Source organism: Ictidomys tridecemlineatus, chromosome X (genome assembly GCF_052094955.1).
Source record: "Ictidomys tridecemlineatus isolate mIctTri1 chromosome X, mIctTri1.hap1, whole genome shotgun sequence".
Classification (NCBI taxonomy): Eukaryota; Metazoa; Chordata; class Mammalia; order Rodentia; family Sciuridae; genus Ictidomys; species Ictidomys tridecemlineatus.
In genome coordinates, this window is record NC_135493.1 from 86,573,013 (window position 1) to 86,600,887 (window position 27,875).

A 27,875-nucleotide genomic window follows, 5' to 3' on the forward strand; every position below is an offset into this window, starting at 1 on the left:
GTCTAGGGATCTTTCTCAGTGGTTAAGCACCCCTAAGTTCACTCCCTGGTACCAAAACCAACCAACCAAACAAAAAAACTCCAACTCAAAATTAAAAAAAAAAAAAAAGGGCTGGGGATGTAGCACAGTGATGAAGAGCCCCTGGTTTCAAACCCCTCCAGCCACAAAGTCAGGCACGACCACCTTAGTTAAATAGAACAAACCATTTAATCTCTCAAATTGATGAAACCTAAAAGAGTAGTAGTGTCATTATCATCATCATTATCATTATACATTTAAAATATTTAGTTTTCCTACTCTAAAAATTACTATGAATATTTTTAAATCCTTGGTCCACACATGTGCCAAATTCTCATTAAATGTTCTGCTGCTGAACATATTTTCAAAACATTGTTGTAGGAGCCTCCAACAACTTAGAAACCAGGAAATGATCTGTTCAAATCTGCATTCCAAAAAGATAACTCTGCATGCCCCAAAATATTAACTTTTGGGTATTTGTCATAAACTGCATTAAAATTGGCAAACATTTTGTCTTAATTTCATAATAAAACCATTGTCCACCAGGCATGGTGACACATACCTGTAATTCCAGTGTCTTGGGAGGCTGAAGCAGGAGGATCACAAATGTGAGGCTAGCTTCTGCAACTTAGTGAGACCTTGTCTCAAAATAAAAAGGACTGGAGATAACCATTCCTGGGTTCAAACCCCAGTACTGCAAAAGATAAAAAACAGCAATTGTTCTACACTGAGCAGTCTGTAAAATGAACATATGTTAAAGATTACAAATTTGGCAGAGTAGGGAATGGAGACAGAAAAAAAATGAAAGAAATATAGCATGTCAGACTCTGAATACTTCTGCTTCATTTCTTATTCCTAAGTGTAAGTAAATCTCATTTTAGCATGAACACTGCATCATACCTACCAGCTTTCTCCTACTTAAAGAAAACAACCTTACATGAGATTTTTTAAAAAGTCCTTTCCTTAGAGTCACTGATAGAACATTTGAAAAACACCAGAAATTTCAGTAAAAGGTATTAACATGGGCCCAGCTATATAATCTATAGAACTATGTATTTTTGAGTACCCCCAAAATAGAGTTCTTTTGCTACATTGGCTGCTAGTACTGTATCTGCTGAAATGTGAAATAATCCAACAAGATAACTCTTATTAAATAATGTGAGTAGATTCTGCAGAGGTCTTCAGATATTACAGATAAAATCCTATTTAATAAAGAGTGACTTTGAAGGAGCTTATGAGGTTGGGCATGTAATCCTCTTTGAATAAAATATACCTAGTTTTCTGAAATTTTAATTGTATAAGACAGTCACACTTGGGCCATAGATGACTGTTTATTTATTTTACAGTTTGTAACTCATCGGCACTTAATATAAATTGCCAAATAATGTAAATTTTCCTCATTAATGCTATATTAGTTCATCCAGAGAGTGAAATGTTAAAATTATGATGAACTGGAAGCATACAAATTTCCTTCAATGCCTCACATTTTATAAGGTTTTGTTGTGTTAACATTTCAGGTCATATTGGACCTTAAGAGCTGATGAAACTAATAACATTTCAGAGCGCTACATGTACAGTCTGATTATTGGAGCGCACTGTGTCTGGGTTAATGTTTAACAGTGGCTGTCCTCTTGATTCACTTAGGGAGTTTTAAGATAGCAATTTTATTCTTTTACTGGACTGGCCTTTTTGCACTATTAATTAAGACCTGCTTAAAAATAGCCTTCGGAATAGGGCCAGGGAAGGGAAAGCCTTTAGAACAATGGAAATATAGTATTGAATTTATTGTCAGGCTGCTGTAACTGCTTTCACCCAGGTGAGATTAATGAGTGTCAAAGTCAATGTTGCTTTCTGGGGCAAGCACTACTACTTTTTTTTTTCTTTTGTGGTAATGAGGAATGAATCCAGGAGTGCTCTACCACTGAGCTACATCCCAAGTTCTTTTTATTCTTACTTTTATTTTGACACATGGTCTTATTAAATTGCTTGAGGCTGGCCTTGAATTTGTGATCCTCCTGCCTTAGCCTTCTGAGTCTCTGGGATTATATGTGCCTCACCACACCCGACAAGAGAGTATTACTACTAAGAAATAACTCATTTTATTGATTGTACTCTGAGGTTTCAAAGTGTCTGGGTGCTATTAAAGAACTGACCTTGTATGGTAAGTAATTATGCAATTTAGTTTATCCATGTATTTCTTCTTTCCTTCCATCATTTCTTCCTTTTTGTAGTGTTGGAGATTGAACCCAAGGCCTCATGCACACTGAGCACACACTCTACCACTGAGCTGCATCCCCATCCCAAAAATACTTTTTGTTTTGAAATGAGGTCTGTCCAGGCTGGCTTCCAACTCCTGGGCTCAAAGCAATCCTCCTACCCAGCCTCTTGAGTAGCTAGGACTATAGATATATAAAACGGCACCTGACTTCACATTATTCTTTTCTTTTTGCAGTACTGGGGATTGAACCCAGGGATACTCTACCACTGAACTACAACTCCAGCCCGTATAATTTTATTTTATTTTATTTAAATTTTGAGACATGTTCTCACTAAGTTACCAAGGCTGGTCTCCATCTTGTGATCCTCCTGCCTCAGCCTCCCAAATTGCTGGGATTACAGGAGTGTGCCATGGCTCCCAGCTTCACATTTTTCTTTAATTATGATACGTCTATAGCAATTAAGATAGGAAACATGTGTACACTTTAAATGGTAATTAAAAGTAATCACTCAGGTGACCACCACCTGGATGAAGAAAATGACCAGCATTCCAAAAATCCTACCCTTACCATGTGCTCCTCCCAGATGGCAACCTCTGAGTAAATCCAATCTTTCATTTTGTCATATTCTTCCTTCTCTCTATAATGTAATCAATGGATCCTAAAATGATATATTTTAGGTTTGCCTGTTTTTGAACTTACAGGTATAGACTGATAGTGTTGTGTGCTCCTTGCTTCTGGAACCTTCCACTCAGCATTGAGTTTGTAAGGTTTTATTCATGTTATATCTACCCAGTGCATTTTTAAAACCCCTTTTCTCTGTTGTCTCCCTCCTTTTTTTTTTTTTTTTTTTTAGTTAGGACCCCTGTAACTGTAAATGATTTGGGACTTTCTGCTAAATGATTGGTCTGAAGGATAAACTTTGTCTGGACCCCAGTTTTCTGAGCTGACCTGACTGCCCCAAGTTTGATGGCATTGGTTTAGATGAGACTACATCTTTAAGGCTTTCGTGCTCGGTTAAAAATCTTCCTTTCTCCAAGGCTGGTCCAAGGGTCTGGTCACGTGATCCCAACAGTGACATCACACTCTGACCGCCGGGGAGCACTGGTGGCTCTTTAGGTGGCGTTTGTTGCTGTGAAAGGCGGAGAGCGCAGCAAGTGCCCTTCTGAAGCGCCTGGGAGCCAGCGGCGCTCCTTCTGTAAAAGCGCCTCAACCTAAATGACTAAATGCAGGCTGCCAAGGTTATTTCTTCCTTGAGGCAGAAAAAAAGAGAACTGTGATTGAAGGTAAGCAGACTTGAGCCTGACTCAGGACTGAAGCATGCCCCCGGGAGCAAGGGATCTGGAGAATCGCAAGCAGTCTGTAGTAGGATTCTAATCACTGCCTGCCCTTTGCGAGGGGCCTGACAATTGCGTCTCTAACAGGAGACCGACTACGACAAAGGAGGATGATGCGGTGGTGCTCATGTTACCTAGTGATGTAATAGGATTCTTTCTTTCCTGCCAGGACGCTGTTGCAGATCTTCATTTTGCTTTAAGATCCTTAAAGCTGGGGGACTCATTTGATATATATAGGGAGAGAGAGCGAGAGAAACATTAGATAGCTTTCAGATGCTTTTAAAAATCAGTTTCACAAAATCCTTTCTTTCTTTCTTTCCACCCCCCCCCCTTTTTTTTTCTTCCTGAAAGAACTCTCAAGCCAGAGAAAATTCAAGGGAAGCCTTAAGCTGCTTTTAAAAGTCAATTTTTGGTTGTCTGGAGTCCTGTGTCAGCATTTGACTTAGGAATTGAAACAGTTTAGTCCCCCTCTCCCCCATATGCACTTTATTCTCTTTCTGCCCTTATTTCCTAGCTGGCTTTCCTCTCCAAACTCTCAAACAACACACCAGCTTTCATCTTTATCAGCATGACACTGACATGATAGGAAATGCTGGGCTGGTGATTCAGCAGCCATCCATTTTACAGCCAGGTACCAGTGAAGATATGGAAAGGACTTTGCTTTGGGGTTTTAAGATTAACTTGTTCACCTCCTGTGCCACCTCCCTGTCCTACCTGCTTCCTCCAGATGCTATGAACTCTGCTGAGCTTTTCCTTTCAAATGTGTACGTTGCTTGTGTAAAGTGTGCTGAATTAGACATTCAGCAGAATTACAGTTGGTAAAACACATACAGCTTGGTGTATTCATTCAAATTTACCCCATGAGCGTGCTGAAGTTGTCTGGTAGGAGTTTCTAGTGAAAGTGGGCATGCCAGTAGGGGGGAGGGAGTCAGTGGCGGCCCACTCGGGCCTTCTCTGCAGAAGAAGTCATTACCAAACAGTTTGGATGAAACCTTGCCCAGCCAAGGTTGTCCCTGCTGCAAATATGAGCTTTGGCTCGGTGCATTAAATGATAGCATTACTCTGCATTTTTCCTTCCTGTGGGCAATTTGCATAAATTCCTCAATACTGTTTCACATTTTGTGTTTAATAGCTAAATATTGTTTCATCAGATGATTCTGCCAAAATATTTTGAACAAGTACATTAAGCAGTACTAACCATGTGTGAGTACAACTGTTTCGATACTTCTCCCTCGTCCCCGCCATCCATCAAATACATGCATCTTATTTCAGCTGATACTTATTGAGTATCAGGAATGTGTCAGGCACTGTGGAGAAGACAATGATGAATCAGATACGGGACTACCAGCTTTTAATCTAGAAAGGAAGATAAAAAATACACATGAGTAATTGTGATGGAAATGCTGAAAGTGAAGCAAGTAAAGGACCATGAGAGATGGGCAAATGGGTGTTATTTTTCTAATTGAAAGATCAGAGAAGGAAATCTTATCACTGAGCCATGCACTGTTCTCTAAATCTCTACTTGGAAATCTTCGACTTTCTGACATGTTAGAGTTTCTATGAGCCCATTATATTAGGAATCAAAGTCTTCTGCATATTGAAGGGAAATTTTTACATTCCAGGTAGCTTAACTCTTGAAGAGGCTTACATGCTCTCTTTGGAGTCCCTGGTTAGGCAAAAGCCATCTCATAGGATTGAATTACTGCCTTATAATTGTAAAATAGTTCTTGATGTGATATGTCTGCAAAGACCTTTGACCCTTTTGTCTGTCTTCCATAAACTGAAGTAACTACACTACTCCAAACTCCTTCCTGTTTTTTCTGTAAATCCTTTCTCATTGCAGATCAACTCCTGTCATTACTCTCTTTGTACTATTGCTCTCATCTGTCCCTTTCCATTCACACTGCCTTTAGTTACTCATCAAATGGGCCTAGATCACAAAACCTCTGAATGTGATGGACATACCTACCAGGTAAGGATATTGCACACTCTAACTGTAGTCATTTGATAGTTTAAAGGCTCACTTGTTGGAGCTAAGAAAAGAGGTGTTAAAAATGAAGTAAAATGTCTGTTTCCCATTCAATATAGGGAACAAGTCATACAATGGTGGAGGAATAGGTTCTTCAAATAGGATCATGGACTTCTTGGAGGAGCCAATACCAGGTGTAGGTACCTATGATGATTTCAACACAATTGATTGGGTGAGAGAGAAGTCTCGAGACCGGGATAGACACCGAGAGGTAAGACAAAGGATGGTACGTGAGTGTTAGGAAATACTGGGGGAAGTGTTAGAAAATACTTTTTATTTTTTTTCCTTTCTTCAGTCCTGGATGTGACTGAATTTGATATCTATTATCAATGTAGGGTTTAATTTTAAACTTATTTTGAAAGACATCTTGAATATTATTTTTATCCTAGATGCTTTTAAAAATTGTATTTATTGATGATTTGTCTTCCTAAAATAAGGGATTAAAAATGGTCCTTACAGCCCTGGAATGGGTATAAGTGCCTTTGAAGAGGTGAAAACAATCTTTAAAAGGGTGGCAAAATTAAAGTCAAAGATCTTCCTCCCCCTTCTCATCTACCTTTTGCAGGTTTTTCCTTGAAGCAAGAATTTTAAAACTAAAATAAGTTAGTGGGCTCCTTTTAAAGGAATAAAAGAAAAAAATTCTCATAGCCCTGGCGTTTACTGAATCATAGGGGATGAATTCCTTATGATTATAGCTCTTGTACAACCATAAAACTCAAATAAATTCATGTATTCAACTCATAGCACAAGACCAATCAGTTCAGATTAAGGACATTAATTTAATGCAATTGGTAATAGATGGTAATTAGGGTTATGGCAGAGGTTCTTTTGAATTTGGCAAGAGAATTTCCACACTTTTCTCTTTTCAAAGTATTGTGGAAAACTCTCAGAGAAATCTGCCAAGGTCATTTGCCTTTAATTTGTTGCTGTGTATCATTTAACTTAGGGAATCCAAATTTCTAGTTTGCATAAGGGCCACAATGGAGAGCTCATTAAAAATAGTAGGTGTCAGGGCTGGGGCTATAGCTCAGTGGTAGAGCACTTGCCTCACAGTTGTGAGACCCTGGATTTGATCCTCAGCACCACATAAAAATAAATTTAAAAATAAATAAACAAGTAAGGGGATTGTGTCCATCTACAACTAAAAAACTTAAAAAAATAGTAAGTGTCCAACCTTAGCCCAACAATTGTCAGTAGGTGATCCCCTGGTAAGTCATTTCTTTAGGCCACAGTAGTAGTAGCATTTTTAATGTTTTTGTTGTTGTTGTTTTGTTTTAGTTGTAGAAGGACACATTTGTTTATTTTTATGTGGTACTAAAGGTTAAACCCAGTGCTTCACACATGCTAGGCAAGTTCTCTACTATTGAACCACCACCACCCCAGCCCAGTAGTAGTATTTTTTCCTTTACTATTTCTACTTTGACTCAAATTAAAAATGTGATTGTTCAGCTGACCCCATTCTCTCCTGAATTCACAATTTCCTCCTTTCAGAGCCAAGCAAATCTCTTGAGCGGTCAGGTGGAAATCTTTCTGTCTTTCTTTCTTTCAATGTTGGGGATGGAACCCAGGGCCTGGTAAATGCTAGGCAAGTGCTCCACTACTGAGCCACACCCCCAGCCTTTGCTTTTCATTCTTAAGCCCTTTCCCAGCTCTTGATTGATTTTCTTAGGACCACCTGAACCCCTGGGAGTCAGGTTGTTCTGGATACAGGCTTTGAGAAATTCCTTCTTAATCCGTGGAATTGTGGTAATTCTACTGAGTTATCACAACTTAAAAGGGTGATCATATAAGGCATTATGTGTTTTTCCTAAGATTTCTGGAGTATACTCCATAATCTTTTTATCATATCAATTAATCAGGCAGACTTTAGAACTGAGAATCTTGCTGGCTTTAGAATTTCTGCTTTCAGAGTTCAGTTTGTCATCAGTTGCATATTCACATTATTCAAATTGTGAGAGTCACCTGTGATATGACAAGACCATATTTCTCCTATTAATGGTTGCATCTGAGATAAATGATAACAATTAGGAATCCAAAACTGAAGTGCATTTATCACATGGTCTATGGGAACTTTTTTCCCCCTAGCATTAATGATTCATTATCAGAAAGGAAATAATGTCACAGGGAAAAAAATGTAACCTCATCTATTTTCAGCACTGATATTGGAAACAGTGTCATAGATCAAAATGCATTTTTAAATTCCTTTTGAAATTTTCAGCTTATTGTGATGTTGTAGGTGAAGGTAGGACAGCTAAATCAACTACTTCTGGTCTAATAAATAATGGTACAGAAAAGGGACAAGTACCCATGACAAAACTGGCAGAATGTTGGTTTTAAAAATATGGACATTGAAAGGTTAAATTGACCAGGCTGGGAATAAAAGGTTAAACTTTCCTTATCTTCTGATAGCTTTAGCTTGTGCCTTCAGGTTTCTAAAAAAATGAAAGAAACACATCTCTGGTATCACTAAGTATCTGTGATTAATATAAAATTAGGGGTTCATGGGATTGGGTGTTAGAACTTGCCTAACCTGAAACATGGCTCTATGAAATAAATCACAGATTGTACTTTCATCATTCACATAAGTCTCTGTTTGTTTATATTTTCGAGACAAACTATTTTCTGGTTTCAAGTGACTGTCCTTGGGATAGCTGATGTCCAAGACAGAAAGAGATCCCTACAATAAGTAAAAGATTGACATTCTAAGAAATTACTGACTAAATAGGGAAGCCTTAGATAAGGTACTTGTGAGCAACACAGTACTACAGATGAAGGTAGAGTACAGGAAACCTCAAAGTTCTTGGTGAAATCCATTCAGCTAAAGATTGTATGAGAAGTAATTTTCCATGGGTCTCTATTCCCAGGTGATTATCATTGTATTTCCTTACTGAGCAATTTTGAGGTGAAGGAAGAGTGTGTATAGCATATACCAATAGTTTTTTTTTTTTCATTTTCTCTTAGATCACCAATAAAAGCAAAGAGTCAACATGGGCCTTAATTCACAGTGTGAGTGATGCATTTTCTGGCTGGTTGTTGATGCTCCTTATTGGACTTTTATCAGGTATGGTCAACTATGGTAGTTTTCAAAACAAATCTCTGAAAATTGTGTTGTGCCCCTCCCCCAAGTTATGAACTGGCCTGTATGCTGTTTTTCTACCTGAAATGAATCTCCTACCTTAAACAAATGAAGAACTGCATTTAAACATCTTTTGTCTGTTATAACATACCATTTTCATTTTGGGGGGGTGGGTACCAGGGATTGAACTCAGGGGCACTCAACCAGCCCTATTGTGTATTTTGAGACAGGGTCTCACTGAGTTGCTTAGTGCCTCGCTAAATTGCTGAGGCTAGCTTTGAATTCATGATCCTCCTGCCTCAGCCTCCCAAGCAGCTGATATTACAGGTGTGCACCACCGGGCCTGGCCCATTTTCACTTTAAGGTGATGTTCACCCTGCATTTTAGTACTTCTCTTGAGGAAGAGCCCTTCTGTTAGAGATCATCAGGCATTTTTGTTTTGTTTTGTTTTTGACACATATATTCCAATTTTTATTTAAAAACAGTTTTTTTAAAAAGTATTCTGAATGGAATCTAGGAGAGCAGATGTATACAAGAATTCCCTGAGACAGCCGTTTCTTGAACTTTTGTCTACTCTTTCATTTGGTGGTATATAAAGGCATGTGACGTAGTCCATTCTCTCGAGGAATTTCTCATTGTATTCTTTCATGGTGGCTGAGCAGTGAGATGGTACCACCTCTTTCTTTGTTTTATTTATTTATACCACCTTTTTCTATTAGCTCCATCAGCTTCCTTTATCACTCAAAATAATATAGGCTAAGTATCCCTTTCCAAAATACTTGCAGACAGTATTTTTTTGGTTTTGGAATATTTTCATATACATAATAAGATATTTGGAGGAAGAGACCCAAATCTAAACTTGCAATTTATTTATTTTATTTTATGTTTTGTTGTGCTGGGGATGGAACACATAGCCCTCCTTGTACTTGCAACTCTTGCACTCTAACAAGGAACTATATTCCAAGTCTCCATTTATGTTTTATATATACCTTGCACACATAGCTGGAAGGTAATTTTATACAGTATTTTTAGACCATATGAATTTTGATTATGGTCCATCTTCACAGGTCAGATGTGGAATTTTCCATTTTTGCTGATATGTTGGAGTTCAGAAAGTTCTGGATTGTGGAGCTTTCCAGATTAGGGATTCTTAAACTGTATATAGTCTAAGTAAAACTAGCATATATGCTATGCAAATATAGCTTTAAAGCAAGTTCTCAAATAGGCTTCTATTATGGGGGAAGCAGAGAGCCAAGGATGCCAGGCAGAGATGCCAAAAGGTATGTACTTATAGCATTAAATGATGCCAGGTACAATGACACATACCTGTAATCCCAGGCACTTGGGAGGATGAGGCAGGAGGATCACAGTCCAAGGCCAGCCTCAGCAATTTACCAAGGCTCTAGGAAACTTAGCAAGATCCTGTCTCAGAATAAAAAAAAGTGATGGGGATGTGACTCAGAAGTAGAGAACCGTAGGCTCAATCCCAAATACCAGAAAATAAATTGAAAATAAAAGATGGGGCCTAGGTGTATCTAGAATCTTTGACTGAAATAGAAATTATGTGTGTCCAGGCAAGGTGGCACATGTCTGTAATCAGAGAGGCTCAGGAGACTGAGGCAGGAGGATCACAAGTTCAAAGCCAGCCTCAGCAACTTAGCAAGTCCCTAAGCAACTTAGAGGGACCTGTCTCAAAATTAAAAAAAAAAAAGGACTGGGGATATGGCTTTGTGGTTAAATGACCCTAAGTTCAATCCCTGGTACAGAAAAAAGAAAAAAAAAATAGAAGAAGAAATTAGGTGGAAAAGCTAGAGGAGATAGTATTAGAGGGTAGGTAACAATCCAGGATCTAGTTTCAGGTAGCTAGAGATTGAATTTCAGTCCCACTACATTTTTTGGTGGCTTTGGATAAGTTTCTTATTAACCCCTATAAGCTTTAGTTTACTGACCTGTCAAATGGAGATAATAACAGTACCTACATTAAGAGTTTCTGTGAGGATTAAATAGGATATGGCACTTAACACAGTGCCCAGTTGTTAATAATGCTGCTGTTACCAAGGGATAATGATTCATGAGCCACAAAGTAGAAAATGGCTACTTTAAATTTTTAAAAAATGGCTTATATCCAAAGCTAGATTTTTATCTAGGATAGGGGTTGGAAAACTTTTTCTATAAAGGGGCCAGCTAATAAATATTTTAGCACCTATTCCACTCTGCTGATATGACATGAAAGCAGCCATAGATCACAGGTGAACAAATGAGCTTGGCTGCCACCAGGACGTTTTTATTTACAAATAAAGGATTGGCCCTTGGGAAGTAGTTTGCAAACCCATGGTCTAGGATGTTAACTCTGCTCTTTTTGACTCATACAGGGTGAGAGAGCATGGTGAGTTTGGAATTGGGTGGTCTGTGATGCAAAATATTGCAGAGAGCTAAAGAGAAGGAAGATGACGGGAAAAGGATATACAGCCTAGAAGGAGCACATCAATGACCTTGAAAAATCATCTCAGATATATTGAAAGAGCCATATTTCAAGGCACAGAAGCTAGTGTAGAGGTTTAGGTAGTCATTGGGGGGAAAAGGAGGGGCAAAATCTTAAAATGATAACAAGGAGAAGGGATAGCATTTTATTCTTTGGCACAGGGGAAACCTAATAAAATTTGTAACTGGCAAAGAAAGGGCTGATTGAGAGAAGGAGGAGGACAGGTAGAAATGAAAGGAAGGATAAGATGGTGGGTAATAGCATTGGGTAAAATAAGACACGCACACATGAAATAACCAGAGAATAAGTCAAACTATATAACATCTTGTTAATTTTCTAAGTCCAGGCAGACTCACTATGACTTAATATGAATTAGAAAGAAGGCTGGAGGGTGGGGTGGCCAAAAGTAGGTGTCAAACAACGTGCTAGATTTGACTAGGGTATTCAAGGATGTAAATAGTCTGTGCTAACACTTTTAGCACCTACCAAAACACACACATGACATGGCCTCTTGCCTGGTGGAATGTAGGCGTCATATCCTCCACTTTTTAATGTATTTCTTGTCACTAGGTGGTCAGTGACTATTTTTCTTTCCCTCATACACAAGGGTATTTTGTTTTTAAGCACTGGAGAGCAACAATAGAAGCAGTGTGTCTGAGTGCAAGAACAGTCTGGGAATTCAGGGGCTGTGAATTTTATGATGTCTTTACTATTTCCCTAAAGCATGACTTTGGGTCATTTAATTTCTCTATGCCAGAGTTTCTTCATCTGGAAGACAGAAATGAAGAGAAGGCCAGAATCTAAAGCACTATAACTATCTTAACCCTATCAGTGGACTAGCTATAATACATATGTCCCCAGTTCACTCTTCATTTTCTTAGTTTTCTTTTGGAAGAATGTTCCATGTATAATAGCATTTATTCCTCCTCACTAAGAAAAATTCAGAATGTTCATGTCCGAGGTTCAGAAGGCTTCAATGTATCTAATTTTCCATGCACATCATAGTTTGTGCTTTTATAAATGCAGTTCCCTTAGCCTAGAATGCCTTCCTGCCATTGCTCTAGTTCCCTTGTCTGTGGAGTAAAATCCTGCTTTGTAAGATCAGCCTTTCTTTCTATAAACTTTAGCAGCTCTCCTCCCCATCTCCAATAACCACCATTAGAATATTTATCAGTATGGGTAAGTCATGTTTTCTCAACTGTGTGTGTGTGTGTGTGTGTGTGTGTGTGTGTGTGTGTGTGTAAGCATACATGTACATATATATCCAGAATGAAATAATCGTGAATAAACTTTACTGTCTAAATCAAAGCAGTGTCTTGGCCAAGTAGATTCAACTTAAAGACAAATCCAATAGCCCCTTACTCCCAACCAACTGTTCTTCTTCTCCCTGAGTCCCTCCTGTATACAGTCACCAGTGTTTCATGGGGAGATAATGAGTGAAAACCAAACCAATGTATGTGCTCGTCAGTTATTTTGATTCCTTTTCCCTTGTTTTTGCTGACAAAACTTTGATTACTGAAGAACAGAGTATCAGAAATGGAATTTAACTTTGGTCTTCTCTCCCTCACAAACCAGGTTCCTTAGCTGGTCTGATAGACATCTCTGCTCATTGGATGACAGACTTAAAAGAAGGCATATGCACAGGAGGGTTCTGGTTTAACCATGAACACTGTTGCTGGAACTCTGAACATGTCACCTTTGAAGACAGAGACAAGTGTCCAGAGTGGAATAGTTGGTCCCAACTTATCATCAACACAGATGAGGTAACATACAGTGATGATTTCGGAACCACTAGATTTTATTCTTACATTTATTTCATTTCTGATATTGTACTTGTGGCTATTGTGGAATCTCCCCCTGTATTTCTTTTTATAAAAAGGGGAACACATGCCAGCTGCCTTGTTCTGTGGTTTATGCACAATCCTATTTCCATCTCTTCTGACATGGGCAATCAGTTGTTGCTTATCTTTAAAATGTTGGTTTGTTTAAAATAAGCCCAGCAAGTCTTCTGAGTTGTTAGAATACAATGTAACTGAATATGTCTTTCCCTAATAATTTCAATGGGAATGTCAGAAGCACCTAACAGGTAAGCTATGATTTCTAATGAAGGAGGGAATGGGTTAAAAATGTGTTTAGGGCTAGGGGAGTGGTTCAGTGGCAGAGCATTTGCCTAGCATGTTCAAGATCCTGGGTTTGATCCCAAGCACCACACAAAAAATTTCATTTAAAATCTGTTTATCATATGAACACCAAAAGTGATTGGTTCCCAAGTGTCTCATTAGAATACTAAAACATATGATATATTCCATGTCAAAATAACAGAAACCTGGGCTGGGATTTGTAGCTCAGTGGTAAAGTGCTTGCCTAGCACATGTTAGGCACTGGGTTTGATGCTCAGCACTACATAAAAATAAATAAATAAAATAAAGGTACTATGTCCATCTACAACTAAAAATGTTTTTTTAAATAACAGAAACCTAGGAATAAAGTTGCTTATAGTCACATCTTGCAATCAAATCAACATTTTTATTGTCCTCTAGCATGTGTTTTTTGGTGCACAAGTGATTTTGTTTTTTGGTTCATTTCCTTTCTCTTACCACTTTGTTATGTTAGCTCTCTCCCACTGAAAATGAAAGCACATAAAACAAACTCTCAACTCCCAATTCCACTCTTTCACCAACTACATTGGGTACCATTTTAGCTCTCTACTCCTCCACTCTGTTGGTAAAGTGGGGAAAGCAAGACTAGGACATATACTTATACTCTGAAATTTTATTTTTGAAAACATATCACATATAAATAGAGAGTTAAAGAAGTAGAGAGCAAAATAGTGGTCACTGGAGGCTGGGAAGTGAGAGGGGGTTGGGGAGAGAGAGGTTGGATAATGGGTACCAAAATCCAGTTAGATAGAAGGAATACTCTCTGTCTCCAGCACAGAAGGTTGATTATAGAAACTTCAAGATCTCTGTTTTTAGCTCTGTTTCCAGGTCCCACCTCCCTTTACCCTATGTACTGTCTTTGATTAGAAGGACCTGGGTAGAATAGTTTGAGAGGTCCTGGAATTCAGGGTGAGTGAAGGTGGGTGGATGCATGTGTTTCCCTTACTTTTGATGAGACACTTTTGAAAAAAGTAATTACAAATTTCTAGGAAGTGTTAAAACAACTGTACAAGGAGATCCTCTATATGCTTCACCCAGCCTCCCTAAATAACACCTTGCATAACGATGACAAATAGTATAAGAAATTGACTTAGGTACAAACCACAGACCTAATTTTACCAGTTTTACACTGACTGATTTGAGATAGAGTTCTTTGTGATTTTATCCTGTGTGTAGTTTTGTATAATCACCAGCACAGTGAAAATGTAGGACAGTTCTATGACCACAAGGCTCCCTCATACTGTCTGTCCCCATATAGTTGTGTGTGTGTGTGTGTGTGTTTGTTCCAGAAGTTACTGTCAAACCAGACCTGGAGTTTGAGATTTGCTTGAGCAACAACTATCTCTGGCTTTCCTTTTTATGAATGAAATCCTAGCCTGGGGAAAGAGTCTTCTAGGTTTTAGGAAACCTTCTCCTGCCAAGAATTTGGCCTCATCTGTGCCTCTGGCCTGTTTGTTACTTCACTCTTTACTCCCTTTCCCTCTTTGTTTTGTACCTCTGGAGTCTCCTTGCTCCTAGGCTACATTTGAAAGGCAAGGAGATACCAATTGTCTGTGCCCTTTGAGGAGCTAAAATCATGGAAAACCTGTATCAAGCTTATAGCATAGAAAAAAAAACCTGAGCACTCTTTGTCTAGGTCAGTGAATTATGTAAATAATGTTTTGTATTTTGAAAAGTCAAAAAGTCCATTGAGTTTTGTATTCCATGTAATTTGAATGAATTTCAACTCCTAATATTTCTACCAACAAGCATAACCTCCTAGTGTCCAAAATTGCTTTTTTGTAAGGCATGACTATTTACCAGTCCATTAATTTTAATGAATCCTTATTTGTGGTCCAAACTAGATTTCTTTTGTAGCACACTTCATTATCAAAGGGAATAGTCTCAAAGGTGTATTCTCTCCATTTTAAAAATAGTTAAAGGTACTGGGGATGTAGCTCAGTGGTAGAACACTTGACTAACGTACATGGCCCTGAGTTCAATGCTGAGTACATAAGAAATATTGCCATTTTATTCTTTGAAATATATGTCATCAATCTTTCTATTCACATACATGTTGCTGCATCTCTAAAGATGCCATCATTATATATGGGATCTTAAATAAACTAGGTTGGTAAAATGATGGTTACTAGGGACAAAGAGTAGAAGGAGATGGGAAGTAGGCCAAAGGTATGAATTTGTAGTTAGGTGGGATGAATAAATCTAGAGATCTAATATAACATGTAAGGATTATAGTTAATATTGTTGCTGGGCTCAGTGGCACAAGCCTGTAATTCTAGCTACTCAAGAGGCTGAGGCAGGAGTATTGCAAGTTCAAAGCCAGCCTCAGCAATTTAGCAAGACCTTGTCTTAAAAATTTTAAAAAAAAAGGTTTGAATGTAGGTTGGTGATAGAGCACCCCTGGGTTAAATCCCCCAATGCAATAATAATAATAATAAGAAGAAGAAGAAGAAGAAGAAGTACTGAAATTTTGCTAAAAGATTTTACATGCTATTACCACACATATGAAGAAAGGCTACATGGAAGGTGATGATTATGTATGTCTTTTGATTGTAATAATCATTTCATTATGTAGATGCATATGAAAACATCAGGGCCATGAGTGTAGCTCAGTGGTAGAGCATGTACTTAGCATTTACAAGGCCCTGGGTTCAATCCCCATCACCTAAACAACAAAACAAAATGAAAAACATTATATTGTATACTTTAAACATATGCAGTAAACAAGAAAAATCACCAGGCACAGTGGTGCATGCCTATAATCCCAGAGACTCAGGAGGCAAAGGCAGGAGGACCACAAGGTCAAGGACAGCCTCAGAAACTTAGTAATACCCTGTCACAAAATAAATAGAAAAGGGCTGGGAAAGTAGTTCAGTAGTGGAACAGTCCTGGGTTTGGTCCCCAGTACCACAAGAAAAAAGGAGGGGAAAAATGGGATCGAGGATGGAAGGAAAACCACCCAAGAATTTTAGTCACTGCAATATCCTGTGAGATTTTGACACCAAGATAGGGAGCCAAAGGTGAGTGTAATGAAATTTTAGAGCTGGACTTCACTTCAAACGTGTAGCCAGGGTTTGGCCATTTCATTAAAAGAACTGATAAAATGCTTGGTAAAATTGATACAGGATCATATATATTAGACTATAAAACCTATCAAAGCATTCACATAAACAGTGAATTTTGGTTCAGGGTTTTGAGTTTGATCTTCTTCCTGTCCATTCCTAAAATCCATTGTGAATTTCCTTTAGGTGTAACAAAGCATCTTAATTTTCAATACCAAGTGACCTGACCGTATCAGTTGTTGCCTTGTTGAACAATCTGGAAAGAAATATTTGAGCAAATTAATATAGGTCTTTTCCTTCTGAACTCTTTCCTGTAAAACCATGACTCAGAAGAGCCCCATCCCTCACTGAGGTAATCTCAGCTAAAATGAACTTCTCTCTTTTTTTCCCTGTTCTAGGGGGCCTTTGCCTACATAGTCAATTATTTCATGTATGTCCTCTGGGCTCTCCTATTTGCCTTCCTTGCTGTATCTCTTGTCAAGGTGTTTGCCCCTTATGCCTGTGGCTCTGGAATTCCTGAGGTGAGTATGTTGAAATGGTTTATGAATGGTAACAATATTAATCTTTTTGGTTAAAAGCTTTTAGTGTGTGTTCCGGCCTGTACCATAATTTGGTAAATATTAAACAGAGTCAGATCCTGAGGCCTCTCCCTGAAGCCTTCTCCTAGCCTAGGTGACCTGGAAACTAAAAGGTGTTGATTCTGAGCCTCCTGAGGGTTCCTGTTAAACCAGGCTCCTAAACACCTCCCCCAGTCCTTACCCAAGAAGTTCCCAGGGTAACCCCAAGATTCTGACCACAAAAAACAGTGGAATTATCAACTCTGGTAGAGCAAAAGAAAGAAAACAATTTCCCTATAATTTTCCCCTACCTTTCCCACAATATAATTTAGGCTAAAGGGAATTCCTATTTCTAACTACTTTTGATATAGGTTGCTTTATGGTAACTAAAACCACTGAAATTTTACGTCACCAGAATGACCTTGCCCCTGTCTGTTTCTTGACCAAGTAGTAGTCATTTCTTTGGCAGGAGATCAAGATTATATCTAATCTTTCAGGTTGGTTCCAGAACATTGACCTTGCTCTCTCAGAACATGCCCCTTAGGCCACCATTTTGTAAACTAAGGGAAACATCTATTCCTCCCCATCTGCCTTCTTGAATTTCTCCAGCTATCCATTCTCATATAGTATGCACTTGTCCAGATGTCACATTGCTCCCATTCTCACCACCACCACCAAAAAAAGAGGGAGGGGGGACATGAAAGCTTGAAGAATAGTTCCACCTTTCTTGAACTCCTGAGCTCCCTCCCAAACTGGGTTCACTTTAAATCAAACATTTATACCTCCCTTGTTCAAAAGGTGTAGTTTCTATGATGAGGCCCAGATTTTTGCTTCTTAACCTTGTTTTACTTCCTTAGTCTATGTTCAATCTCTCTGTTTGTCCTGCAGATAAAAACTATCTTGAGTGGTTTCATTATTAGGGGCTATTTGGGTAAGTGGACCCTGGTTATCAAAACCATCACCTTGGTGCTGGCAGTGTCCTCTGGCTTGAGCCTGGGCAAAGAGGGCCCCCTAGTGCACGTGGCTTGCTGCTGTGGGAACATCCTTTGCCACTGCTTCAACAAATACAGGAAGAATGAAGCCAAACGCAGAGAGGTAATGAAAAATGGCCTTAATAGTTAACTTTTTACATGAGCACTTAAGTGACACAGTATTATGAATGCAAATCTGGGAATTCTTCCATAGTGAATGCAAACAACCTTTGACTCAGAAAGTTCACTTCTAGGAATTTATCCTACAGGCATCCTAGCATGTGTGTTCACACAGGTTTTTGGGGATAGTCAGTACACTGTTTATCGAAATAGTGAAAATCCGAAGCAACCAAAGTGTCCATCAAGAAGGGACTAACACAATAAACAATATCTCGCCTGTACAATAGAATATTATGCAACCCTTAAAAAGAATGAGGTAGTCCTACATATGATATTCTGGTGATAGAATAATATTAAATTTTAAAAGTCAGTTCGTGACTGATATGCATATTGTAATTCAGGTAACATTTCAAAAATGTTTATATCTATGAACTTACTATGTCTGGAAAATGGGTTTACCCCAAGTTGTTAAAAATGTCTACTTCTGGTGAGTTGGCCAGTGAGCTGGTAGGGAAAGAGAAGTAATGACTTTAACTTTTTATTATATATAATCCTATGCAAGTATATGTTGCTTCTTTACAAAAGGAGTTACAAATTTTTTAACAGATTTTTAAAGAAGATTTTTTGGGGGTACTGGGGATTGAACTCAGGGGCACTCAACCACTGACGCACATCCCCAGCCCTATTTTGTATTTTATTTAGAGAGAGAGTCTCACTGAGTTGCTAAGTACCTCGCCATTGCTGAGGCTGGCTTTGAACTCACGATCCTTCTGCCTCAGCCTCCCAAGCTGCTGGGATTATAAGCATGTGTTGTTGCACCTGTCTGAAGAAGATTTCTATTCCCTTTTCCCTCCTTGGTATTGTGGATTGAACCCAGGTGTGTCCTCTTATCCTCAGACATTTTTATTTTTTATTTTGAAATAGCTTCATGCTAAGTTGAGGGTCTTTCTGAGTTGCTGAGGCTGGCCTCAAACTTGAGATCCTCCTTCCTCAGCCTCTATGCACCACTGCACCTGGCAGAACTTGTTTATTTCCTATGCAAGAGTAAATATAAATGCAGTGTGCATTTCAGGTGTCAACATTTTTATCTTTATTTCTTTCTACCTAAGGGCACACTTGACTTGGTTTCTCTCTGGATTAGACCTCACTCTGCCTCCTGCCTCAGCTCTGCTAAACACCCACCCCCACTGGGCTAAATTAGCATCGCTGTAGTTGTTCTCAAATTTATTCAGTTCTTAATGTATGCTCTTTTGAAGAGGAACATTTTTAAAATGTTCCAAGCCATTGGTTCCTTTTTCATCCTGCTATAATTAAGGACCTAAGGAAATAATGGTTCTAGCTTATTTTCCTTGAATTACAAAGCAAGCACATGTAATGGATCAAAGATCAAGGTGATTTCATTAAGAAAGATGCTTCACAAATCTGGAATCTAGTGATTTCTTCTGAAAACAAAAGAAAACAAATAGGTTTTCAAAAACAAAACAAAAAAGGTTAACCCCAAGACCTAGAAGGAAACTGAAAGGCACTGAGGTTTCAAATACGGAATAAATTTTGATAGTTCAAGGGAGAAAGTTCCTGATACACATAGAAAGGAGAGGAAAAATAGCAGAAGTGACATGGGCTTATGTAGTAGACTGTTTATGTATGTTATGTGATAGAGGGACACAAAGGCCATGTTAAAACAGGAGGTTGTTAAACAGAGATAGTATACAATGGAAGCAACAGAGTTGAAGGGAAAAAAAAAACATTTTAACAGGCAAGAATAAAGTGTGGATTGTTGCTGGTTTTCCATTGGTGGAGATGAATTTGAAACTATAGATTGCTGGTTACTTTCCATCCTGAAAATTGTCATTTTTGCTCAAATACTCCCCTATATTATGAAAGGGAAATTTGATTTGCCTGTTTCTCTGTACAGATGCCAAATATTTCTCTGAGTAGATCCATGGATACTTGGATCTCAAATTTACTTCCTACTGCTCATTTAGACTATCCAGTTATCTTTTCCTATTGTTCTTACCATCGGTATACCCTTTTGTGGCCAGTGGCCTTGGCCAAGTGGGTAGATGGCTGAGATTAAAACCGATTTGAGAAGGATGGGCATAGATTGATTTTACCTTGCAGTAGATAATTAAAGCAGCAGCCAACCCAATCCTTCTTCTCCACCCTAATTCATCCTAAAACACAGTGAAATCCTCTGTCTCAAGTTGCATGTTGGCTGTCTGAAATGAAAAGCCATTTTAGCTATGAATTCCCTTTCTCCCCCAATTAGCTCTTTCTCCACAGCAACTAGAATCCAAGGGAAGGACTCTGTCTTTCTACGGAACTATGCTTTGTTTGCCATCATCAATGTTTGTCTTGTACATTTTACATGCTCACACACGCCTACACACAGAGGTGACACTCTGTAAATATCACTCGTTCTCTTTCCCTCTAACAGCTTCTTCTTCTCCTCCTTAGCCCCTTTCCTTGCTGTGCCTAAACATATTTAGCATTTTCTCTTCCTTTAAAAATCGAGCTGCCTTCCTATTTCTGTTTCTAAAGGTTAATGGGCATAGAGTAGGGCACACAGTATGGAAAGCTAAATGTCTGTTGTATAAGTAATGCAGCTTCAGAAGAGCTGTGAGCCAATTGTAATTTCAGTTTTGTATCATTAGAGCCTTCTTTAACATCTCATTTGAAAAACATTCCTTTGCAAAGTGCTATGTAAACATCACTGTAAGTACTTCATTTTAGGTTGGGAATAAATACATCAGTTACTGAATTGGGTGTATTGCAGATGGAGGGCATAACTTAGAACACAGCCCATATCCAAATTAATCACAAATGGAAGGCCCTTTGTCCTGCATAAGTATGGGAATCACGTATGTGTGTTCAACATCCAGAAATAGTGGTTGCTCTCAAAGTAAATAGAAATTGAACTACATTTTTGAGGATATGGAGCATGTACAGGATTTTTTTTAAAAGAAAATGTGTGGTAACAACATTCCTTTAAAAATATGATTGAACATGGAAAAGCAGCATTATTTTATTGCTAATTTTGAGTTTTGGATTGTAGGTCTTGTCAGCTGCAGCTGCTGCTGGTGTGTCTGTAGCTTTTGGGGCACCTATCGGAGGAGTGTTATTCAGTCTGGAAGAGGTAATGATTTTTTTTTTTTTTTGGTACTGAGCATTGAACCCAGAGGTGCTTAACCATTGATCCACATCCCCAGGCCCACTTTTATTTATTTATTTTTATTTTGAGACAAAATATTAATTTTTTAAAATTAAAGTTGCTGACGCTCGCTTTGAACTTGAGGTCTTCTTCCCTCAACCTCCCAAATCCCTGGGTTTACAGGCAAGTGCCACTGCTCCTGACATGTGCATGGTTGTGTGTCAGGATTTTGGCCAATATCTAAAAATGTTGCAGTCCCTGAGTGCATGGCCCAATTCAGTGATTTACTATGTGACCAGAAATCCCTGGGCAGTTGTCATCCTCCACTCTAATGCCAGCAGCACCAACTTTTCCCCTGAAATCATTTCTCTGTGTATTAACCAAGTTTGCTTTCTCACCTCCTCTCTTATAGGTCAGCTACTATTTTCCCCTCAAAACTTTGTGGCGTTCATTCTTTGCTGCCCTGGTGGCAGCATTTACTCTACGCTCCATCAATCCGTTTGGGAACAGCCGCCTAGTTCTGTTTTATGTGGAGTTTCACACCCCATGGCATCTCTTTGAGCTTGTACCATTCATTCTGCTGGGCATATTTGGTGGTCTGTGGGGAGCTCTGTTTATCCGCACAAACATTGCCTGGTGTCGGAAGCGTAAGACCACTCAGTTGGGCAAGTATCCCGTCATAGAGGTACTCATCGTGACAGCCATCACTGCCATCCTGGCTTTCCCCAATGAATATACCCGAATGAGTACAAGTGAGCTCATTTCTGAGCTGTTCAATGACTGTGGCCTTCTGGACTCCTCCAAGCTGTGTGATTATGAGAACCGTTTTAACACAAGCAAGGGCGGTGAACTGCCTGACAGACCGGCTGGCGTGGGAGTCTACAGTGCCATGTGGCAGCTGGCTTTGACACTCATCCTGAAAATTGTCATTACTATATTCACCTTTGGCATGAAGGTGAGGAATTCTTTTGGCACTTAGTGGCTGTGTGTGTAGCTGTGGGTTTTGAGGGCAAAGCCAAGGTATCTTCCAGTTACAATAGTTCATGTGGTAATTACCCTACCCCCAAAGCTATTTTACCCCCACTTGTTCCCATAACTTCCTAGATAACTTTACCTCTATCTCTCGAGTTGTCCAAGCTTATTTTGAGACCAAATGCAAACCTTAGTGATGAGATTGTGAGAAGACATGTCTTTTCCTTTTCTGCGGGAAGCAATTTTCTCCTCAAAAAGAATGGTGAGGTGCCTGGAGAACCAAAAAACAATATTTGTCCTGTATGGTATTAATTCTTACAGGGTGGCTTTAGAGGTTATTCATAAAGTATATTCTCTGAACCCCATTAAGTTGATGGTACTCAACCATTTTGGCTGTTTCAAAGAGCAATTTCATGTTTCAGCTCAATATATATAACTACTTTTGTTGCTTTTTACACTTGGAATCAAGGCTACTACTCAACAACTGGGATCCATTTCGCAAGTTAATAGAATTCTGAAACTATTAAAAGCAGACATCGGCATGTTTTCCCTGAACTGAAAAAAGTGGAGGCCTTAGCAGGAGAAAGTAGGGTAGTGGTTGTCAGATTCTGGGAAGGGGAATAGGGAGGAAGAGATTGAAAAGAGTTGGCTAACTGGTACACAATAAAATTACATAGGAGGGATACATTCTAGTGTTGTATAGCTCACTAGGGTGACAACAGTTGACGATAATTTGTTGCGTATTTCAAAACAGAAGAGAGGATTTGAATGTTCTCAACACAAAGAAGTGATAAATGTTCAAGCTGATGGATATAATAATTACCTTGATCTAATCATTATACATTATATACATGTTTTAAAATATCACAATGTACCCAATAATATGCATAATTATTATGTGTTAATTTATTTTTTTAAAAGAAAACTCAGGCTGGCATGTTTTATTTTCAATACCTGTAATCATTTCTATGTTTCAGAAGAAACTAGAAAGGAAATTTTGTTAAGATATTTCCTCCTCCTCACTAGGATTTTACTTGTTTCTTCTCTTTAGCACCCTACTACCAGAGTATTTCCCTCTATCCTCTGGGGAAACAGAGATTCAAACCAGAAAATAAGGGACAGCAACATAGTTTCAGCAACACTACTTTCTTAGACATCATCTAACCATCTACGCCCCTCAACACAGAAATAGGATGGAGGCTCTGAAAAGTTTTGCAGTGTCTCTTCAGTTAAACAAAACAATGAAACCATGGGGTGAAAATTAGAGGGAATTTGTAGGCCCTCAGAACACCATATTCAAATGCATTCCAAAATCAAATGCAGACTATTTTAAAACAATCTGCTGTTTTTATTATCCTTGACATAATTTCCCTCTATTTATTAATAATTTATTACAGCATCCTAGAAAAAGCAGGAAGATAGATGAAGTATCCTTTTTTTTTGCTTAAGCATGCAACCATAGCCATTTGCTTATTTAAAATGTTTGTTTAATATTTCTTTATGCTGTTGCAAAACAATGAAACCTCATATACCATCCTTTTTGTGTGTACAGTAGGTTAGGATTCAATGTATGAGCATGGTTGTGAGCATTCTGTTTAGATCCAAGCACCAGTATTTACTAAATCCTGACCTTGGATGAGTTTCTTGACCTTTCTGATCCTTAGGTTCTTGGTCATTTGGGAATAATAATTCCTACCTCCTGGGGTTGTTATGAAGAATCTACAAAATCTTACATGTAGAGCATTCAGCATAGACCACTGTAGTCAGAAATTGTAATTGATAAGTATTCAAACTGGGGAAAATGTCTGCATATATAAGAAACTCCATCTATTTTCCTTTTTCTTTGGGAAAGGCCTAATTTCTGCCTCCAGTTCTGTGTTGGTCTGGAGAATTCAGGCTCTTGCCTGATGGACCCCGAATCAGGGTAAGCTTCTTTGCAGTCATCCTTGCCTGCACGTCCCAGAGAACCTCTAGTCCCTATAGTGTTACACAAATCTTTACAGCCACTTGCTAGCATAGTGCATAGTTAAATTGTCAATGGCCTGTTTGCTTCGCAGAGGGTCAGTCCTCCATCCCTTACCATATGCCAAGCAGTCACATCATTTGTCACTAACCATCTCTTGCTTTCTCTTTGCAGATCCCTTCTGGCCTCTTTATCCCTAGCATGGCTGTTGGTGCTATAGCAGGTCGGCTTTTAGGAGTAGGAATGGAACAACTGGCTTATTACCACCATGACTGGACAATCTTTAATAGTTGGTGTAGTCAGGGAGCTGATTGCATCACCCCTGGTCTTTATGCGATGGTTGGGGCTGCTGCCTGCTTAGGTGAGTAGGGTTCACAATGATTTCAAAGAAGTTGCTACCCAGCTATCCAGCTGATATACAAAAGAAGAGTGATATTAAGCACAGACTGCAGAATTTTATAAACGATCATCCATTTCCTAATGTGTTTGCTATTTTTCAAGAGCTTTATGAGAGCTAATTCTACTCTCTCCCACTGGGAAAATGATCAGAAATTTAGACAAAGAGGGCTACACAAGAATACGCATCACAGTATTATTTATGAGACGAAACATTTCCAGTCAACCTGTCTTTGCACAGTAAAGAATTGATAAAATAAATTATGGTTCATCCATATGTCACTATATTACACAGCCCTTAAATATGATGTTAACATGTTCAAATCTTTAAATATGATTTAAATAAATTTGTAATAATATAAGAAATATTCCCCACATAAAGAAGGGGAAAAGCATGGTGGATATTTATACATAATGTGAGCTTATCTATGTTTTTGTGTATAGAAAACTTGAAAATGTCCTCTAAAAATTTACTCTGCTTATTAATAGGCAGTGAGCTTGTGAATAATGACTTTGTTCCATATTTTATGAATTTTCTACAATGGCATGTATTACTTTTATAATTAGGGAAAGGAAGCACCAAATGAAAAAAAAATATACAAGAAGGTGTGTTATATTTCTGTGGATGTTATTTTGAAAAATCTGAGTCAGATTGATTATAATATTACTAGAGTCTCAGGGTCTGTGTAGTTATAGGTAGGACTCCATTCTAGCATTAGTTCTGGTAAGTAGCTTTTCCTGTTTGGAGCCTGTGACAGGCCAATAATTGGAATGAATCCTGTGCTTTGTGTCCCTTCAATAGCCTGTGTCGATTTCTTTGCAGGGGGTGTGACTCGGATGACTGTTTCTCTTGTTGTCATAATGTTTGAACTGACTGGCGGCTTGGAATATATTGTGCCTCTGATGGCTGCAGCCATGACAAGCAAGTGGGTGGCAGATGCACTTGGACGGGAGGGCATTTATGACGCCCATATCCGTCTCAACGGATACCCCTTTCTTGAAGCCAAAGAAGAGTTTGCTCATAAGACCCTGGCAATGGATGTGATGAAACCCCGGAGAAATGATCCTTTGTTGACTGTCCTGACTCAGGACAGTATGACTGTGGAAGATGTAGAAACCATAATCAGTGAAACCACTTACAGTGGCTTCCCAGTGGTGGTGTCCCGGGAGTCTCAAAGACTTGTAGGCTTTGTCCTCCGAAGAGATCTCATTATTTCAATTGGTAAGTATCTTAGAGAGGAAATCATAGAATCTACTATGTAACTCAAAAAATCAGCACAAAATGGGGGAGGACAGGGAATAAGGGACTGGTTAGGGGCCAGAATGATTGAACTAGCACTCTTGTTTTCAACTTTCCCCCTTTTCTGTTCAAATAGAAAATGCTCGGAAGAAACAGGATGGAGTTGTGAGCACTTCCATCATTTATTTCACTGAGCATTCTCCTCCAATGCCACCATACACTCCACCTACCCTGAAGCTTCGGAACATCCTGGATCTCAGCCCCTTCACTGTGACTGACCTGACACCCATGGAGATCGTAGTGGATATCTTCCGCAAGCTGGGATTGCGACAGTGCCTGGTTACACACAATGGGTAAGAACTCTTGGGCGAAGACAAATTGCTTTGTGGGAATAAAGAGAATATGGAGACAGAAAAATAAAAAGAAAAATCCAGTGTAAATGAACATTAGTAGTACATTTTGAAGCTCTGAGATAAAGATAGATATGTTACTTTGATCATCATAATTAGTAGAAAAGGAATTTGGGGAAGAGAATGTATTTGAAAGTAGTAGATGCATATTATCAATAACTGAGTTCCTCACCTACAAAGGAAATAGCTGTGTTCTCATGCAGCACTGAAATTGTAATGGTATCAGGTAGGATATGTATAGAACAAGAGTTCCCCTTATCCTCAGGGATACCTTCCATGACCGCCATCAGATGCCTGAATCTGCAAATAGTACTGAACCCTATATAAAACTTTTTTTTTTCCTACCAGGTCCCATGGTGCATGCCTGTAACCTCAGCAACTGGGGAGACTAAGGCAGGAGTTCACAAATTTGAGACTAGCCTCACCAACTGAGCAAGACTCTGTCTTAAAAAAATAAAAACAAAAAAGGTCTGATATGTAGCTCAGTGGTAGAGTTCCTCTGGGTTTAATTGCCAGTACCCTGCCCCTGAAAAAAGACTATATTTTTCCCTATACCTATGATAAAGTTCGAATTATAAATCGGGCATAGTAAGAGATAATAACAATAAATATGGCACTGCGTTGTTTTCGGACCATGGTTGACCATGGATAACTGAAACCACAATTTAAAGGAGTCTATTGTATTTGGCCCTTACAATCCTTTGTTCTTATTATTTGAGGACAAGAAAACCAAGTTTCAGTGAGGTCTAACGATTTACGTGAAGGTCCCCAGTTAATAAACAATAGAGGTAGCTTGAAACACAAATCTTCTGACTCCAAAGTCCATGGCTCTTTCCTTCCCAGGATATTTCTTGTCCAGTAAAGGAAGTCCTGCAGTTTTTACTGGAAAACAGAGGCGGGAGAGGAGAAGGGTGGAGTTTTTTCTGAACATTTTTCTGCTGTATTCATCCAGCTGCTACATAAGAATTTCCCCCTCCTTTAATTTTTTTTTTTTGTGTGTGTGGTGTTGGGGATCAAATCCATGGCCTTGTACATGCAAGTGTTCTATCACTGAACTATATCCCCAGCCTTTTTTGACTTTTGAAATATGTTCTCACTAAATTTCTGAGGCTGACCTCAATCTTGTTATCCTTTTGCATCAGCCTCCTGAGTAGCTGGGGGGGGGGGTTACATGTGTGCATCATCATGCCTGGCTGCTCCCTCCTCTAAAATTTTCAAGTGCCATATCTGATGTCTAGCAGAATCTAAATCAGTAAGGGGGCTCTCCTTAACTGGTTCATTCAACAGTTACTGAATCCCTACTTCATGTAAGAAGGTATTATGGATTCTGTGGAGATACAAAAATAAATAATACCCTTCTTTGTCCTCAAGGAGTCTGCAGTGTTACGGAGGAATGCAGGATACACAAGTGGTTATAGGAAAGTAGCAAAGAGGGCAGCTATTATAGAAGAGGCCTGCACAAAACATGCTGTTGCTGGGAGCAGAACAGTTATTACTGGTTTATAGGATCAGGAAAGTTTCTGGAAGAGGAACATTTGGACTGGGTTGCAGTAAGTAAGAAAGATTCATATATTTAGAGAATATATAGAGCAGAGGAAATTGCAGGACCTGAGACCCAGATGTGGAAGTTCTCACATATATTTAGGGACTTGTGCATCGTCCTGTTTGTCTGGAACATGCATCCAACTCCTGTTGTCTCAACATTCTGGAAGTGCA

General features: G+C 38.9%; 1 protein-coding gene across 5 annotated transcripts in view; it reads left to right on the forward strand.

Annotated features, from left to right (window-relative positions):
- The window catches only part of Clcn5 (chloride voltage-gated channel 5), a 159,269-nt gene that overhangs the window by 125,005 nt on the left and 6,389 nt on the right, over window positions 1-27,875 (forward strand). For 3 of the 5 annotated variants that reach the window (XM_040280724.2, XM_078034867.1, XM_078034868.1), the window contains 10 exons: window positions 5,660-5,811; window positions 8,562-8,661; window positions 12,734-12,921; window positions 16,778-16,900; window positions 17,825-18,031; window positions 21,083-21,163; window positions 21,591-22,133; window positions 24,288-24,474; window positions 25,333-25,731; window positions 25,886-26,102. In XM_040280724.2, coding sequence (XP_040136658.1) covers window positions 5,660-5,811; window positions 8,562-8,661; window positions 12,734-12,921; window positions 16,778-16,900; window positions 17,825-18,031; window positions 21,083-21,163; window positions 21,591-22,133; window positions 24,288-24,474; window positions 25,333-25,731; window positions 25,886-26,102 — 2,197 coding nt within the window. Of the gene's footprint in view, window positions 1-3,297; window positions 3,521-5,381; window positions 5,544-5,659; window positions 5,812-8,561; window positions 8,662-12,733; window positions 12,922-16,777; window positions 16,901-17,824; window positions 18,032-21,082; window positions 21,164-21,590; window positions 22,134-24,287; window positions 24,475-25,332; window positions 25,732-25,885; window positions 26,103-27,875 lie in introns of those variants that run through there. The other 2 variants (XM_021735539.3, XM_078034869.1) reach the window with 2 other exon arrangements.